Below are 17,161 nucleotides of genomic sequence, written 5' to 3'. Positions count from 1 at the left end.
ATGTAGCACCCACTGAGCATCATTTCAACACCACAGCCTACCTTAGTATTGTTACTGACCACGTCCCCCCCTTTATGATGACAGTGTTCCCATCTACCTGGCTACTTCCGGGAGGATAACTCATCATGTCACAAAGCTCAAATGATCTCAAACTGTTTTCTTGAACATGACAATAAGTTCACTGCACTATAATAGCCTCCACAGTCACCAGATCTCAATGCAATATAGCACCTTTGGGATGTGGTGGAAGAGGAGATTCACATCTCTCCTCACATTGCAACTGTGTGATGTTATCATGTAAATATGGACTAAAGTCTCTGAGGAATGTTTCCAGCACCATGTCTCATCTATGCCATGAAGAATTAATGCAGCTCTGATGGCAAAAGAGGGTCCAACCAGGTACTTGCAAGGCGTACCTAACAAATTGGCCAGTGAGTGTATCTTTGACTGTTGTATGAAAGTAGTAATTATCAAGCTGTACATTATAAAAAGGACTAACCAACAATTCAATTAATATTTTTTAGGAAGTGGCATGAGGACTATAGTAGCAGCTTATTTTCTAGTCTCATCTTGACCCACATTGCAGATTTTCTTGTCAAAAGTTTAAAAAAAATTGATTAAGCTCTTTTAGAATATGGACCACCCTTTTTAACCTCTCACTGTGACTTGGAAATGTTAGGACAGGGTCAGAGTTTCCCTCTGAGAAGCCCCCGCCCCTCTTTTAAAAGGTCTATAATTAGGTTCAATGAGCTCCAGGGACACAACAGTGAGTGCTGGTGTGAGAGCAAGACTGGTGGCTGCCCATGACCCATGACAGCACTTTTTATTAAATAAAGGAACTAAAAGTGAGCACTGGAATCAGGGAGGTTACAAGAACGTTTTTGGGGCTATTTTGAAGCTTCTTGTGCAACAGAGTTCCCGTTTTGCACTTGAGAGAGCCGAGGAAAGGCCAAGGAGTTCACTAACAAGATGGGAGATGAGAAACAAGACGGCAAAGTGCTTCTCGTTGAAGAAACAAAGGTGAAAGTGCTTTATGAAACTGAGACATCTCTCCAGCTGGATACCAAAGCTGAGTACCCAAATGCAGGGTCAAACTCCATCTACTCAGCAATTCTCAGCAGGAATGAAGCTGTCAAAGATGCCAAGCGTCTTAAGACCTTTCTGGAGCTGCGAGACAAATATGTGGAGAAGAATGTTATGTTTGAAGACCCTCTGTTCCCTGCAGATGACTCCTCACTTTTCTACAGTAGGAAACCTTCAATGAAGATTGAATGGAAACGTCCGTCGGTGAGTGCCAGTCTTCAGGGATCGTGTCGTTTGGGCCAAGTTGCACATAATGCGAATGAGTCTCTTACATGTTTACATAGGTGCTTCTCTTAAATCTGTGTACCTTATCACTTCCTCCACACCACATGGCTGGAGTGTCAGGTTCAGACGGTTGCATGGTGGCTCACGCATTGCGCTCGGTTATCACCTTCTACAATCACAGACAGCTGTGACTCTCACGCAGAGGGTCGCACTCAGCTGGTGCTGGGATTCAAACTAGCAACTCAGCATTGACCTCGGGGGTTCATATTTTTATGATGCACACTCCCAAAAGGGTTTGATACTTTTCCAGGGCGTTTGCCTTTGGCGATAAATGAGTCAGATTGGCAGTCGTTAAAGTGGCATTTGGCAAAAGGTATTCAGACATGTTCGCGTTACATGCAAACACACTGAGAAAGACATTAACACCAAGAGGCAGAAGCAGCGATGAGAAAAGTCCTGCCTGTTACACAAAACTTATGAATCAATGCCAGAATGTAAAATGCTCTTTTTGAATTATTCCAAATATTAGCTCACAAATGTAAGCTGACCACCTGGATCTTTACATAGTAAATAAATCAGTGGATTCAACTGGACGCCTTGCTAATCAGCTGTTTTTGCTTTAGCATATTTAATGTTTCCGTCATAATATAAATGCTTTATGAGCTACAGTGTCCATATTTCTTACCCTGCATAGCATGTACAGGCTGGAAATATGCACAAAAAACCACATTGTGGTATGTGTCATGGATTTAAGAGCTTTAAACTGTTACACTTCGTGACACACCTAGTTCTTGTCAATTGTGGGCGGACAGATTTGTGGACAGTTGATGCCTCGCCATGACATCAGCTCATCGATCCTTTGGCTGGATGAGCGAACAAAAAGAAGAAAAAAATTGAAATCTGTAGTGTAATATAGGATATCAGATAAAGGAAGTGGAGTTAAAACCACAACAAAGTGGAAGTATTACATTTTTTTTCCTATTCAACGCTTTTTAGTGTTGTACAAAGGCATTCGATTCCATTACACAAAATTGACGGAAGTATGATAAAAATGAAAAGAAAATCAAAAGTTAGGATAAAAAGTTGTTTAAAAACCCGGGTGCAAGATTATAAAAGGTGTTAAATAGAAATAAATAAATACATATATGTATTGCATCATCACTGACCTGTATGAACAGCATACATATGGCTCTGTCTATTCCTTTCAGCATGATGGTATGATATATTTTTTACATTTTCATTAAATCATAAGAAAATAATTTTCAACCCAACATTATTCGCTAATCTCATTCTTAAATGCCTGCTTTGTAAATTCAGTATAACACTAACACGAAGGCTGATTGCTGCTTCAAGTTTCACCAATGAAGCGTGAGACACTCAGCTGAGATCAGTGATACTTGAATGCCACACAGGGGTCAGCTGTGGAGGGTGCTTTAAATCAGGAACATGAAACTGCATTTTTATATTTTATGATGTAAAATGGGGAAAAATAGTTTGTTTTTCTTCAAAATTACTATGAAATTGCACACTACTAAAAATTGCTTACATTATATTCTGTGTACCAAATCTAAATATTTTGTAATTTCAAATAAAATACATTTTCCATTTTAATTCAGGGGAATTACGGCCTTAGTCACAGGCTGTATTATACAATGGAGATGTATGACCCACAGCATAATTCATACTTAAGTCAAATGCTGAAATCATGTATGTATATGTGTGTGAATATTCATTATAGTAGACAGTCTGGACAACAACGCCTTGTTTTACAAATACATTTGTAATCAGGAGTTATGAGGTGAGGTCTTTTATACCAGAGGGCCTCTAACAGGAGCTTCCATGTAAATATGAAGTGAATGCAGAGGGCGTCTCATGGTTCCAAAACCTGACCTGGCAGAAGGCATTACATCACTTGCTTTCAGTTGTAAATCCAGATTTTAGTTTTCCATCAACAGAAATATAAGCTTTTATATTTTATATATTTTATATTGCAAATAAATTGAGTGTTGGGGAAGCGGTAATCTGAAATCTAACCATGAGAAGTTTGGTAAAAACAGAAAGCAAACCAGGGCAGCATGTCAGGATGGACAAATCCCCTTTATCATTTCACAAGCTTCAAATCTTTGAAACTCCTCAACTAAAGACCTTAATCCGTCCCAAAAGAGGTGAGGAAATGACACGAGGAGAGAAGAGTTGAGGAGACGGATATTTACAAACCCAATTCTGAAAAGGTTCAGCACAGGGACTTTTCTTTTACGAAGCTGTGCTTTTTAATAGACACAATATGTGGTTTACCATTGTGTTTCTGGAATAAGTAAGGCTCTCTCTGAATAGACGTTAGGAGCACATGTCACTCTAAAACCCGTATATACCTTTCAGCACTGATAGTGCCTTTTCAGATGCACAGGCTGAGTTCAGAGACGATCGTAGATTCAGAGATGAACAGTTTTTCAGTTTGTTTCAGTCGTTTTTAAATGAGATTTCTAGATGTGATCATGTTCATACATGGCTTCTTCTTTGCATCACAAAGCATTTGCGGATTGCAGAATGAACTGTGTCCACATTCAAAGATTTTTGGAAGTGATTCCCATGCCAGAATCGTGCAGTGCTGCCTCAGTTCCCAAAGATTATGACCATCCAATACTGATTTTCAGCCTTTCTGATACACAGAGTTCTCCAGAGTTTCTGAACCTTGTGATGATATTATTCACTTTAAATGATGAAATATTCCAAGTTGTCACAATTTTACATTTTGGAGTATTATTCTAAAATTGTGCCACAATTCGTGAATTCAGTTTTCTTTGCAGATTGGTGAAGCTTTGCCCTTTACTCTGGAGAAACTTTGCCTCTAAGAAGTTATTTTTAAACCAGTCATATTACTAACCTGTTGCCAAATAAACTATTTAATTGCAAAATGTTTCCCCAGCTGTTTCTTTTTAGTACCACTTATTTTTCCAAGCTTTTGCCACCCTCTCCCTAAGCTTTTAAATAACAGGTTTGAAAATCATTACAGATTTATACATGTATAAAATATATCGTATATTTAAACATACATAACAAAACTCTGGGATCAAAATAATTTGATGTCAAAAAATAATTTTGTGATACAAATTACTGAATAAACATAAATCTGATGTTTGAAAGCAGATATTAAAGTTGTATGAACACAAACAGCCGTACAGAACCTTTGTCTGGTATCCGTTACATTATAATCAGGAGCTTAATCTGTACAAATAACTTGGAACCAAAGTTTCTGGTTTTATATACAAAGCCAACTTTTTCCATGCAGTTTGATACCAAAGGAAAAGTGGCGCAAAGAAAGAAAGTCCTGGGTTTTCTCTTGGTGCTCAGGTTTCTCACGGGGTAACTGTCTGTCAGGACGCAGGAAGTGTTGCAAAAGAGATTTTTAATCTCAAGAGTTTCACTTCCTGGATGAAGAAAATATAACAATTGAGATTCTATACCGATTCTCCACGGAAAGAACAATTATTCTGCCTTTTAGTCATTTTCGTCATCTGCTGACACATAACAAATGCATTATGTCATGGAGAACATCCTTTGGTTAAATGAAAAAGTACATAATTACTTTCATAATGTGAAACGACTGAGATTTCATAACATATTTTTTTTAAAAATTCCCTTCCTGACGTTTTTTGTCTTCCAGGAAATTTGTGAAAACCCCCAGTTCATCATAGATGGAGCCAACAGAACAGACATCTGTCAGGGAGAATTAGGTAACATCTGAACTGTCTGCGCTTTCAAAAAAGTGATTTTACCCACATTTCACTCTTTTGAAAAGACATTACAGTGGTTTTTTTAAGCCTGTATGTTAAGTTAGCACTGTCGCCTCATAGCAAGAAGCTCCAGCTGGGGCCTTTCTGTGTGGAGTTTGCATGTTTTCCTCATGTTTGTGCGGATTCTTTCCGGGTACTCAGTCCAAAAACATGCATGGTTTTAATTAATAGGTTAATTAGTGATTCTAAATTGGCAGTGCAAATAGTTTACTATCAAAAGCCCTGCCTCTAACTAATTTTTATAAAAGGGATGACATCAAACAAAACAGCTACCAGAGCCTGAAAGCATTAAGTCGAGCAGTGTAAGTGTCAGTTTCATCTGCATCTGATTTTATATTGGTTATGGGGCAAGTGAGCATGCTGAACAATTACTGACCTCGAGCCTGAGTTCGAGTTCGAATTCTGACACTTGCAGCAATTTGGTGTGTGACAACTCTGTTACCCTGTGAAGTAATTTGTTTGGATGAAATCACAGCTCATCAATCTGTTGTCGACAGGTGACTGCTGGCTGCTGGCTGCCATCGCCTGTCTCACGCTGAACGAGAAGCTGCTGTACAGAGTTATTCCCCCGGACCAGAGCTTCACCGAAAACTACGCCGGCATCTTCCACTTCCAGGTTGAAATGTGACATTTTGGGCATCGTGCTGTTAACAGAAAACCATTTTATGTGTGTCAAATTTATAGTAAAAGGAAAACCAAGTAAAACATATGTCAAAGAGTATTTCAGATTTCGATATATTAGTTTTTTACTATGATCGTTTGGTCAGTGGGAGAGTAATTTTTTATAAATACATTTTTATGTTCTTGGATAAAGTGTAAAAATGCGCCTTGGTTTGGTTTTGTTGAGTGTATTTAGTGTTAATAACCTGATTGTGAATATGTTCACTCATAGCTCAGTCTTTAAAATGAATACAATGGGGTAAAACGTTTAATGTTTGCCTCAAAAACATATTTGAATAAACACAGTGTTATAAAGTGTTATAAAATTTTAAAGACGTAACTCAAAATCACATTTGAGTAGATGACAATAAAACCTTTTTTAAAAAGTCCAAATATCTCAACATGGAATTATACTATAGTATCTATTAATGTGAAACATGATATGATGAAGGATATACAGATATTTCTGTCAAATGAAAAATGTTGATGCCTTTTTTCAGACAGAATTTTTGCTTCATGTTTATTCAGTTCAATTCAATTTTATCACAACAACAGTCGCCTCAAGGCGCTTTATATCGTAAGGTAGACCCTATAATAACACATACAGAGAAAAACCCAACAATCATATGACGCCCTATGAGCAAGCACTTTGGCGACAGTGGGAAGGAAAAACTCCCTTTTAACAGGAAGAAACCTCGGTCAGAAACAGGCTCAGGGAGGGGCGGGGCCATCTACCGTGACCAGTTGGGGTGAGAGAAGGAAAACAGGATAAAAGACAAGCTGTGGAAGAGAGACAGAGATTAATCACAAGTATGATTTAATGCAGAGAGGTCTGTTAACACATAGTGAGTGAGAAAGGTGACTGAAAAGAAAAAACTTAATGCATCATGGGAGTCCCCCAGCAGCCTACACCAATTGCAGCATAACTAAGAGAGGATTCAGGGTCACCTGATCCAGCCCTAACTATATGCAATTGTTGGAAAGTCTTAAGCTTAATCTTAAAATAGAGATAGTGTCTGTCTCCCGAATACAAACTGGAAGCTGACTCCATAGAAGAGGGGCCTGAAAACTCTATGAACAACAAGTGCAAAGTGCTCTAATGGGGTGATATGGTGCTAAAAGGTCATTAAGATAAGCTGGGGCCTGTTAATTTAAGACCTTGTATGTGAGGAGCAGGATTTTGAATTCAATTCTGGATTTAAAAGGGAGCCAATGAAGGGAAGCCAATATAGGAGAAATATGCTCTCTTTATAGTCCCTATATGTCAGTTATATGTCAGTACTCAGTCTGGAGCATTTTGGATTAACTGAAAGCTTTTCAGGGAGATTTTTGGACCTCCTGAAAACAATGAATTGCAGTAGTCCAGGGCATAGAACACATTTTGAGCTGATGATAAAAGTTTAAAAGATGTTTTTCACATGTCACATGAAAAGTTATCAGTTGTTTCGCCTTACTTAAAATTGATAAATAAATCAATCATGTTGTGGATGGCGAGCTATTTTCCTTGTATGGTAAAAATACTTTGCCATGTCATCAATGATTTTCTCTGTCGTTTCCACACTCAGTTCTGGCGTTATGGCGAGTGGATTGATGTCGTCGTGGACGACCGCATTCCCACCTGCAACAACCAGCTGGTTTTCACAAAGTCTTTCAGAAAGAACGAGTTCTGGAGCGCTCTTTTGGAAAAAGCTTATGCCAAGTAAGCAGAGCCTATTAATGTCCCATGCAGTCAAGCAGTCATGCACACCGTCATCTGACATGCGTTGCTGTTCAGCGTGGTTCAGATTTCCAGTCCATACACCGAACGACAGTTCTTGTTTCTTCTTATTGAAAAAAAGTCTGGCATTGAACTGTTTCAGGTGTTTTTAACGCAAATTGAGGTTTTTCAATAAAAGTTTTAGTCTGAACAACAAATCTCAGTCTTAAACTGCGATTTAGCAACCAATTATGAACTGTGTTACTGAGCCGTATGTACTTTTGCAGTGTACTCTCACACTGATTTGTGACACACCTCGAGCGTCCTCATATTTCCCGAATTGACAGCCAGCTGTGTGAAAAGTATCAGCCCCGGAGAACACACATGTCAGCACACTGACCAGTATGATCGACCTCTCTCTCAGGTTGCACGGGTCTTATGAGGCACTGAAAGGAGGGAACACTTTGGAAGCCATGGAGGATTTCACAGGTGGAGTTACCGAGTACTTTGAATTGTCTGATGATCCCACAGAGCTCTACAAGATCATGAAGAATGCACTGGAGAGAGGCTCACTGATGGGCTGCTCCATAGATGTATGTGTTTGAGGTTAAAGCATCACTCTTTGTCATGTTTCTTTCATTTCATTTTAAGTGTTAGCAAGTAGAATGCACAGATTTCACACAAAGTTTTCTACATTTTTTTCCCTCCCCTCAGCTCTGTCAAAGAGAGCATATATATGTCATATGTAACTCTCAGGCACGCAGCCCCACCCACCTGCTGTTTTGCTGTTATTGGCTTAAAATGGCTTAGAGTTAAAATGACTTATTTCGGACAGGGAATAAACTGAGTGTCCACAACAATACCAAGTATAGGATAAACAAGGATTATTTTGAACTGTGAATCAGTCAAAGCTACTATGGAGTCTAATAATAAAACATATGATGTATGCTTTGTCTGTCAGGTTTCTTCAGAGAGTGAATTGGAGAGTCGGACTGAGCAGGGGCTGGTCAGGGGTCATGCCTATTCCATCATAAGCCTGGAGGAGGTAGAGTGAGACATCCATGTAAATGCACATCGTCTGGTGGACAAGGCATTTTTTTGGTTATTTTTTTTTCCTGCTTCTTTGCAAGTGTGATGAGGTTTCAAAGGACACAAGAATTCGCCTGATTCGTTTGCGCAATCCCTGGGGTTTTGTGCTCTGGAAAGGACCCTGGAGTGCAAAGTTTGTATATTTTTACTCTTAAATAACGCAGCATATCACCCTTAAGTAAGACATGGTGGTAGTGGAGGTCTCACCACTTGCCAGCATAATTAAAAAAATAGTGTCTCCTATTTGCTTAGTTTGTATTTAGGAAATTTGATCTTTCCACAGTTCAAAGGAGTGGTCGACAATTTCCGCTGCAGACAGAGAAAACCTGAAAAAACAGACCATAGAGGCAAGTGAGTTCTGGTGAGTGAAACACCTTCCCACACACCTTTTTGTCTATAATGACTTAACTTTTTTTTTTTTTGAAATCTTTCATCCACAGTTTTGTGAGAAGTTCCTACTACAGTATAATATAGTTACCATCACTGTTAGTGTTCAGCTCAAATCACAGCTTAGCGTCAAACACCTTATGGTGACTTTGAGATATCAGTGTACATAGAATGACTTTTCAACTGCCACCGTGCATGGCCTCTTTGTTGCCCCACTACTGATAAAAACCTATAAATAGCAAAACCCATCCACCAAGCAGTTTTGTTCACTACAAAATGAACCTGCAAAGAGATACAAATTCTAACTTTTTACAGTATAATACTACAGTCAAATTTCAAAAGCCAATAAAACCTAGGTGAATGCTAAATGTATTTAACTGTACTCAAATATCTGTAAAACTCTTTGGAGTTGTTCTGCCACTGTTTACTTAACATTTTCCTACTTGAGAACCATTTGTTTGCATTGCATTGTGAGGGAATGATGAACCTAGTGACTGTATTTACTCAGCAAGCACCTTTTTTATTTTTACTTCTTTTGTGTTTCACTTCAGGATGTCCTTTGCTGATTTCAAGAAGAATTTCAGCAAGCTGGAGATGTGCAACCTGACCCCCGACACGCTGCAGGGGGATGAAAGAAACACCTGGACAGTGTCGGTCCACGAGGGTCGCTGGGTGAGAGGAAGCTCTGCTGGTGGCTGTAGGAACTTCCCAGGTAGGCTTTGTTCTTTTTGGATCAGCTTTCATACTTTTAAAAGACAATATTGTAAAAACTCTCACTTACATAATTCGTGTTTATATGAATCTGTGCTGCATATTTACTTTGTGTATTTTACAGACACGTTTTGGACAAACCCTCAGTATCGTCTGCAGCTGTATGAGGAGGACGATGACCCGGATGACGAGCAGGTGGCCTGCACTGTTGTCGTGGCACTGATGCAGAAAGGTCGAAGGATGCAGCGCCATCAAGGGGCCAAATTTCTCACCATAGGCTTTTCCATCTACGAGGTAGTGATCACACCTCATTTTTTCTTCAGAAAGTACACACGTGTCCAGGATTTGAGAAGTTAACCTGATATTTAACTTCTTTTGTGTCTCTGCAGGTGCCGAAGGAGGTATAATGATCTTGCATCTTTCACTTTATTTGCTTGTATCCCCAAGAGAGGTTTCACTTGTATAAAAAGGGGGGAAAGAAAAGTTACAATACATTATAATATTTCTTATTGCTATCATTAACAAGTCACCATTTCTACAACCCTGTTCACAGATGTGTGGGCAGAATCAACATCTGCAGAAGGACTTCTTCCTCTACACAGCCTCCAAGGCAAAATGCAAGAGTTACATTAACCTGCGGGAGGTAACGGAGCGTTTCTGTCTGCCTCCCGGTGAGTACGTCATCATCCCCACAATCTTTAAACCCCACGAAGAAGGAGAGTTCATCCTCAGGGTCTTCTCTGAGAAGCAGAGCACATCAGAGTAAGGGTTACTATCGTGTTTTTCTTGAGAGCCAAATTGCTTTTAAAATTACAAGATGTAGAAAGGCAGCATTGCTGAGGTATGTTTGCTTTTCTCCACAGGGAGGCAGAGACTACGATTGGATCAGATCAAACGCAGGTTTGCAGCGTAATGTTAGAAGCAGTGGGGTTAAAATATGTTCTTGCTTTTATTGCAGTGGACTGTAAACTGAAAGGCTGGTTTATCTTTCCTGTTTAGAAACCTGTGTTTTAATCACACACACTCACCGGTCATTTCATTAGGTATACCTTCATAGTACTAGGTTGTACCCTTTTTGCTCTGCAGATTTGTCAGCTGCACACGTGATAGGACTCTCCCGTTCCACCACATCCCAAAGGTACTCTATTGGATTGAGATCATGGGACCGTGGAGGCTATTTGAGTGCAGTGAACTTATTGTCATGTTCAAGAAACGAGTTTGAGATTATCTGAGTTTAATAATGTAATAAGGCAGCGCCTGGGGAGCAGTGTGTAGGGACGGTACCTTGCTCAGGGGTACCTCGGGGTAACCGTTCAGTGGAGTCGAACCCCCGATCATGGGGCCACCACTCTACCTACTGAGCTATAACTGCCCCTGTTTTGTGACATGGCATGTTACTGTGCTGGAAACAGCCATCAGAAGATGGATACACTGTGGTCAGAAAGTAATAGACATGGTCACCAACAATACTCAGGTAGGCTCTGGCAGTTAAATGTTTTTGGTACTAAGGAGACCAAAAGGTGCCCGCACCATTATTCCACCACCAGCAGGCTGAATTGTTGATACAAGGCATGATGGATCTGTGCCTACATGTTGGTTACACCAAATTCTGACCCAACCATCCATAATTGAGACTCAGACCACCCAAAATTTTTTCCAATCTCCTGTTGTCCAATTTTGGTGAGCTTATGCAAACTGTAGCCTCGGTTTCCTGTTCTTCTGCTGCTGTTGAAGAAATGTACACGATGACTGGCTGATTTGTGTTAACAAACAGTTGAATGGGTGTACCTAATAAAGTGGCTGGTGAGTGTATTTCAGAAACATCTATTCAATTTTGTTTATTTATTTATACAGTGCCAAATTTGCTAGTTGGGGTTGCATCACATCCTTACTGTAGCACTCAACTCCCTCATCATACTTGCACTCAGTTAATGAAGATACTGGACTTTCTCAGCTGTGACAGTGTATTGACTGTTTGGGGAAGTGTAAACCATACTATATCTTCTTTAATTGTTTCTTTTGTACAAAATGGAAATGGAGATCACCTCTTTTCCTTTTTATGGGAGTTTTAATATAACTGAAGGACTCTGATGAAGGACACAAAGACGGGGTTGTTAATCCATACATACAAATATGCAGGTTCAGTTCCTTACACCAAAGCACTAGAGATGAAAAGTAGAAAAGATAAAGAATATTGGGGGGAAAATCCCGCTTCAAGAAGGATGAAAATACTAAATTCATCTTTCCATGGAGTGCAGCAGACAGTCATTAGATGCCACATTTAACTTTAACACTATGCTCACATACAACTCCGTATTCTTGGACTCAACTTAAGTAGCTTTGCATATATTTGGTTCAAAATAACCCTCATGTATCCTAGGTGCACCCCCTTCAGTTAATCCACTGTATGAAACAAGCTCCCTTCCACTTAACCTCACTCGCTCCTAATTGGCTGCTCCAACAAAAAGTGGCAGGGCCCCGCCCACCCTCTTATTCATACATACATATATCTGGCTGAATATGACACTAATATGACCTGTTTAAAGTCTGCATTAATATGCCTTTCAGATCAGCATGTCCTACAGATCACTGCAATGTCGGTTAGAATTTGATTTCAAAGCCCAGCTTTGTGTCTTACATATTCATTAACTTTACTCTTGAACTTTCCCTAGCTTGTTCTGATGCATATGTTCTGTACTCAGACCAACTAATAGACTTGAACTTCCAAGTGTTTCCTCCTCCATTTCATCTCATTTCATCTTTTTGTCTCTCCTTGTCTTATTGGTCACCAGCAAGAAAAGAAACAGAAAGAAAAGGTAATGAATGTCTGTAGCAGTTGGATTGTTAGGCTGCTTTTTTGCTGAGCTCTTTCTTCACTGCTCCTTTCCAACACGTGTCAGCTATTAGAAGCGTTTGCCGACACAATATTAAATGTAGAGTTTATGACCAGTGGGATTACTGCAAACTGACTCTTTTTTTAAATTCTTTTTGTCTTTTCTACATGTCAGCCTATTGTATTTGTGTCAGATAGAGCACTGGCCAGCAAAGAAATCGAGCACGACACGATTCGGGGGGAGAAGAAGAAGAAACCAAAGGTAAATGTCCTTGGTGTGGCGAGTCTTCTGTCACATGGCAAACAGCTCATGTCTGTCATATTTTCCTGGTGACTGATGACTCCAAAATGCAATCTTTACTGGATCAGATAACATGACTGGGAATAAAACTATTGAGTCTGAAGCCAGTAGAGCTCAAGTAACTCAGCTGCACCTGTTTTCCTGTAGAGACACTCTAATGTTAGCTGTCCGCAGTCTTGTTTTTCCCATATGCTGCTCTCCTCTGGTATCATAGAGAAACACATCCAATCATTTAATGATTAAATAGACTGATAAAAGCCATGAAAACCCCTTTCTAATGTTACACCTTATATATATATACACCTGCTTTCCCTTTATAATGCCTATAAAGACCAGTTAGTATGGTAATTAAATAACTTTGTGACTTGCTCACAAGAACAACAATAACAAAGCAAAACACTCTGTCGATATATTTTAGTGTAACACTACCTTTAAATATGACTTTATTAATTTATATGAAATTTGATTTACACTTTTACAACAATGTCAGCAGCAACTGATTATTATGAGTGCTATACATGCATCCTATGATAGAGAAGATGTATTGGACTACATGATACTGCACAGTAGTACCAAATAGAGACTGACTGAGTGTACAGCGTTCTGTATGAAATTAAAGTGAAATCTTCAAGTGAAAACCTTTTGAAAATGACCCAACTTTGTTGCTTCGAACATCAGGAAAAATCGTTGTCTGGCAGGAAGAAGATTATCCACAATTATTTCCCCACAAAGCCAAACACAGACTCAGTAGTGGAGTCCGGTCTGGGCTCTGGCTGGGCCGTTCCAGTACTTTAATCTTCTGGTGAAACCAGTCTTTGTTGATTTGGACGCATGCATTGGGTCATGAATTGATGAAAGGGGGAATTCCTCAAAGGTGCCACTTTGATCGCTTATATGTCTATATAAACTTAAGTTTTAAAACTTATATCCATAACTCGTGTAAAAAAGTTTTCTTTGCAGTCCTCTCAGAAACGACGTATACTGTTAGTGCTTTTAGGTGCTTGTAATCAAATGCACTTGATTAATTGATCATCAGAAAGTGGGAGCACCTCTTTAAATCAGAGGTTTTGACTGTTTACTGATGAGAAAAATTCTGTTGTGTGTCAATACGATGCAACAATCTTCCCAGGAGTGGATGTATCACCAAGTTCACCCCAAGGTAATGCTCAGAGAAACTGAACTGGAAGAGTTGTCAGGAAGAAGCCTCTATTCTCTAAAACAAACATGGCAGCAGAGCTTTGGCTCAGAAAGTTGAATCTGAATAAACCACAAGACTTCTGGAAGAGTGTCCTTTAGACAGACGAGACCAAAGTGAAGGTGCACGACATCACGTTTAGTGAAAACCAAACACAACATATCAACACAAAAACCTCATACCAACTGCCAAGCATGCTGAGGGAGGGGTGATGATGTGGGCTTGTTTGGCAGCCACAGGACCTGGACACCTTGCTGTCATTGAGTCAACCATAAACTCCTGTGTATACCAAAGTATTCTAGATCCAAATGTGAGGCCATCCGTCAACAGCTGCCGAAAGCTGAAACTGGGTCGTGCAACAACAAATCTACAACAGAATGACTGAAAAAGAAAAGAATCGAGGTCCTGTGCACAAATGTCCCCAATGAACTGACCCAACATTGTAAAGACTCATAAAGTCATACAGAAAATGATTACTTCAGGTTATTGTGCAGTTCTACAAGTGACTGAATCAGCCATGCTTTAGTTTTTCATGGGACTGCACAGATTCCTGTGAAAACTTTCTTCTTCCACAACTACAGGTGTTGGACTCTTTGAGTTAGAAGCATTCGAACTTTGAAACCTTATTTCTAATCTTTAGTTACTGCTGCACAGCAAAGTTCATCAGTGTTTCTTTCCTTCACGTTTCTAAGTCTTCGCAGTTTCTTTTTGTGAACCTGTCTTTGTAAATAATTTCTTTCCTCTCTGCTTCAGCGGAAACTTCTCCAACCTGAGGAAACCGACGAGGAAAAGCAGTTCAGGGCTATTTACCAACAGATTGCTGGTGATGTGAGTATTGCACAGTTAGTTTGAGGACAACACTATAAAGACTCTCATCGGCTAATATGAAACAAATCATCGCTCCCTCAGGACATGCAGATCTGTGCCAATGAACTCAAAACGATCTTAAAAAACGTGCTTTCCAAACGTGAGTACGCAGAAAAGATTGCGATTACAGCTGCCGCCAGCGTGCTCGGCATTCACACTGAGCTGTGCTTTTCCACAGATAATAACATAAAGTCAGAAGGTTTCAGCCTCGAGACGTGTCGGAGTATGATCGCCTTAATGGACGTATCCTTTCAACTGATTTCAATTAGAGGATTGCGTGCACATAACTCTACTGTTTGCCCAGTTTCCCAGTAACAGAACAGAACATTGCACCTTATGTAAATACTTTATTCTGGAAAGTCAAAGTAAAACAGTTGGGTTGAACAGTACGTAGCAGGTGTTTCCATGACTGATGCTTTTGTGCTCAGACTGATGGGACAGGAAAGCTGAATCTGCAGGAGTTCAAACACTTGTGGAAAAAGATCAAGGACTGGCAGGTAGGATAGCTTTAACCACAGCTGATGTCTGCTCATGCTTGATATGTTTTTATCTGATTGTCCGACTTTGGGTCTGCAGCTCATCTTCAAACGTTACGACAAAGATAAAACCTGGTCTATCAGTAGTTTCGACATGAGGAATGCTGTTAATGATGCAGGTGAGCAGAAAAAACAGATTTTTCATTTGTAGCACAATAATTATTATTTCTTTTTAGAATTAACATATTTTGCCAATGCACTCCTTGCCTGTGCGTTCCAGTTTAATGTGAGAATGATGTAATTTACATATTTAAATATATATTTTTTATCTCCATATCAGGGTTTCAACTCAACAAACAACTGTATGACATCATAGCCATGCGCTATGCAGATGAACGCCTGAACATTGATTTTGATAGTTACATCTGCTGCTTTGTGAGGCTAGAAGGCATGTTCAGTAAGTACAGACCACACACATCTGGTGCCAAAAACACTTGCATAGGACTGATTATTAGCCTATTTGACAGATTTAAGACATTGTTATGATGATATAGTGATATTAAATTTACTTTACTGAATCTAATTATCTTACAGAATGAATTAATGTATTTTTAAAGCTCTGAGTGGTTGAAAAGTTACCCAGCTCCATAATCTGTTGTCTCTTATAGGAGCATTCAGTGCCTTTGACAAAGATGGAGATGGAATAATCAAGCTCAACGTGCTGGAGGTAAGACACTCTTATTTTTGCCGTTCTGTGCCTCGTTCCATAACTTAATCTGGTCCTATTTAGGTCATTTGTGACCTTGTAAAGAATAAAACTTAAAGTAGGAATAAAATGAGGGGGGAAAAGCCTGGAACTACAGAAATCGAGAAGTGTACCATGTACAGAGTGAAAACTACATTTCCCTGAAGGGTGTTTCTAATATCTTTTTTGCTGACTTGAGTCACACAGTAAAAACCAAAACACAGAAATGGTATCATCAATGTGGCTTTTGCTGTGCTACAGTAAATGACAATAATTCTTTTATTCTCTTTACAGTGGCTTCAGCTGACGATGTACTCATAGATCATGTCCATGTCAGTTGGCGACTCATCACGTGAGATTGGAATAAACTTCACCACGACGTAGCTCGTCATTGCTCCAATTTCCTCTAGATTCAGATTTAATGGTCAGGTTTATTCCTGTAATCTTTTAAATATTAAAACAGATAAGAAGTAGGTTTTCTGAGCTCTGATAACCAGGTTACACCAGATGTTAATGTGAAATGTAAACAGACACGCACAGATGCAGAATTTCCCTTTGTTGTTAAGTCGTAAAGAATATGTGGCTATCAATGCTTTTATTTTAAAGTGGAAGCAAACACTGTGATTATTTGTTGTAATTTTATTGATGTACACATACAGTAGGTATTAAACAAAATAAAATACATACTGTACTAAAATTAAGGCGTGACTTTTATTATACAAGATTGCTGGAGAGTCTTTGGACAGCCTGGTTTCAAATATGTGATGTAGAACAAAGTTAAACAGGGAAACAGAACATTTCCAAGAGTTACAGTCAGAAATGTGAAAATGACCAAAAGTCAGCTAACAAAATAAAGGAATAATAAGCAGGAGAATTGAGGCTTTACATGAATAAAATCATGGCGGTTCAGCTATGTGTCAAAGAAATACAGTATCTCTGCTTCTGCTGCATCATCTTTGATCTCTCCTGTCTGTCTGGGGAGTCGAGGAGTCTCCTAGAAAACTCATGGGTATCATACGGAATCTCAATTCTGCCACTGGAAAAATATAAATAAATAAGTTTTTAAAAATCGCCAGACAAAGTTGAAACTTTGAGTTGC

The 17,161-nt window shown here is 39.3% G+C and overlaps 1 protein-coding gene across 1 annotated transcript; it reads left to right on the top strand.

Annotated features, from left to right (window-relative positions):
• The first annotated feature begins 753 nt into the window (after positions 1–753).
• capn3b (calpain 3b) lies at positions 754–16,743 on the top strand. Its single transcript, XM_085372564.1, has 23 exons — positions 754–1,287; positions 4,973–5,042; positions 5,600–5,718; positions 7,328–7,461; positions 7,883–8,051; positions 8,420–8,503; positions 8,589–8,680; positions 8,831–8,908; positions 9,486–9,646; positions 9,770–9,939; positions 10,035–10,046; positions 10,199–10,407; positions 10,509–10,545; positions 12,438–12,461; positions 12,654–12,740; positions 14,728–14,802; positions 14,884–14,941; positions 15,020–15,084; positions 15,270–15,338; positions 15,418–15,496; positions 15,658–15,774; positions 15,986–16,044; positions 16,357–16,743. The coding sequence occupies exons 1-23, from the start codon at positions 970–972 to the stop codon at positions 16,381–16,383; spliced, it is 2,313 nt and encodes a 770-aa protein (XP_085228690.1). The 5' UTR covers positions 754–969; the 3' UTR covers positions 16,384–16,743.
• The last annotated feature ends 418 nt before the right edge of the window (positions 16,744–17,161 follow it).

This window comes from Diplotaxodon limnothrissa, linkage group LG15 (genome assembly GCF_057381915.1).
Source record: "Diplotaxodon limnothrissa isolate DT_005_m linkage group LG15, D_limnothrissa_male_GT1.1, whole genome shotgun sequence".
In the NCBI taxonomy this organism is placed as follows: Eukaryota; Metazoa; Chordata; class Actinopteri; order Cichliformes; family Cichlidae; genus Diplotaxodon; species Diplotaxodon limnothrissa.
The sequence above is the reverse complement of the archived record's forward strand: the minus strand, read 5'-3'. Positions and strand labels throughout refer to the sequence as shown.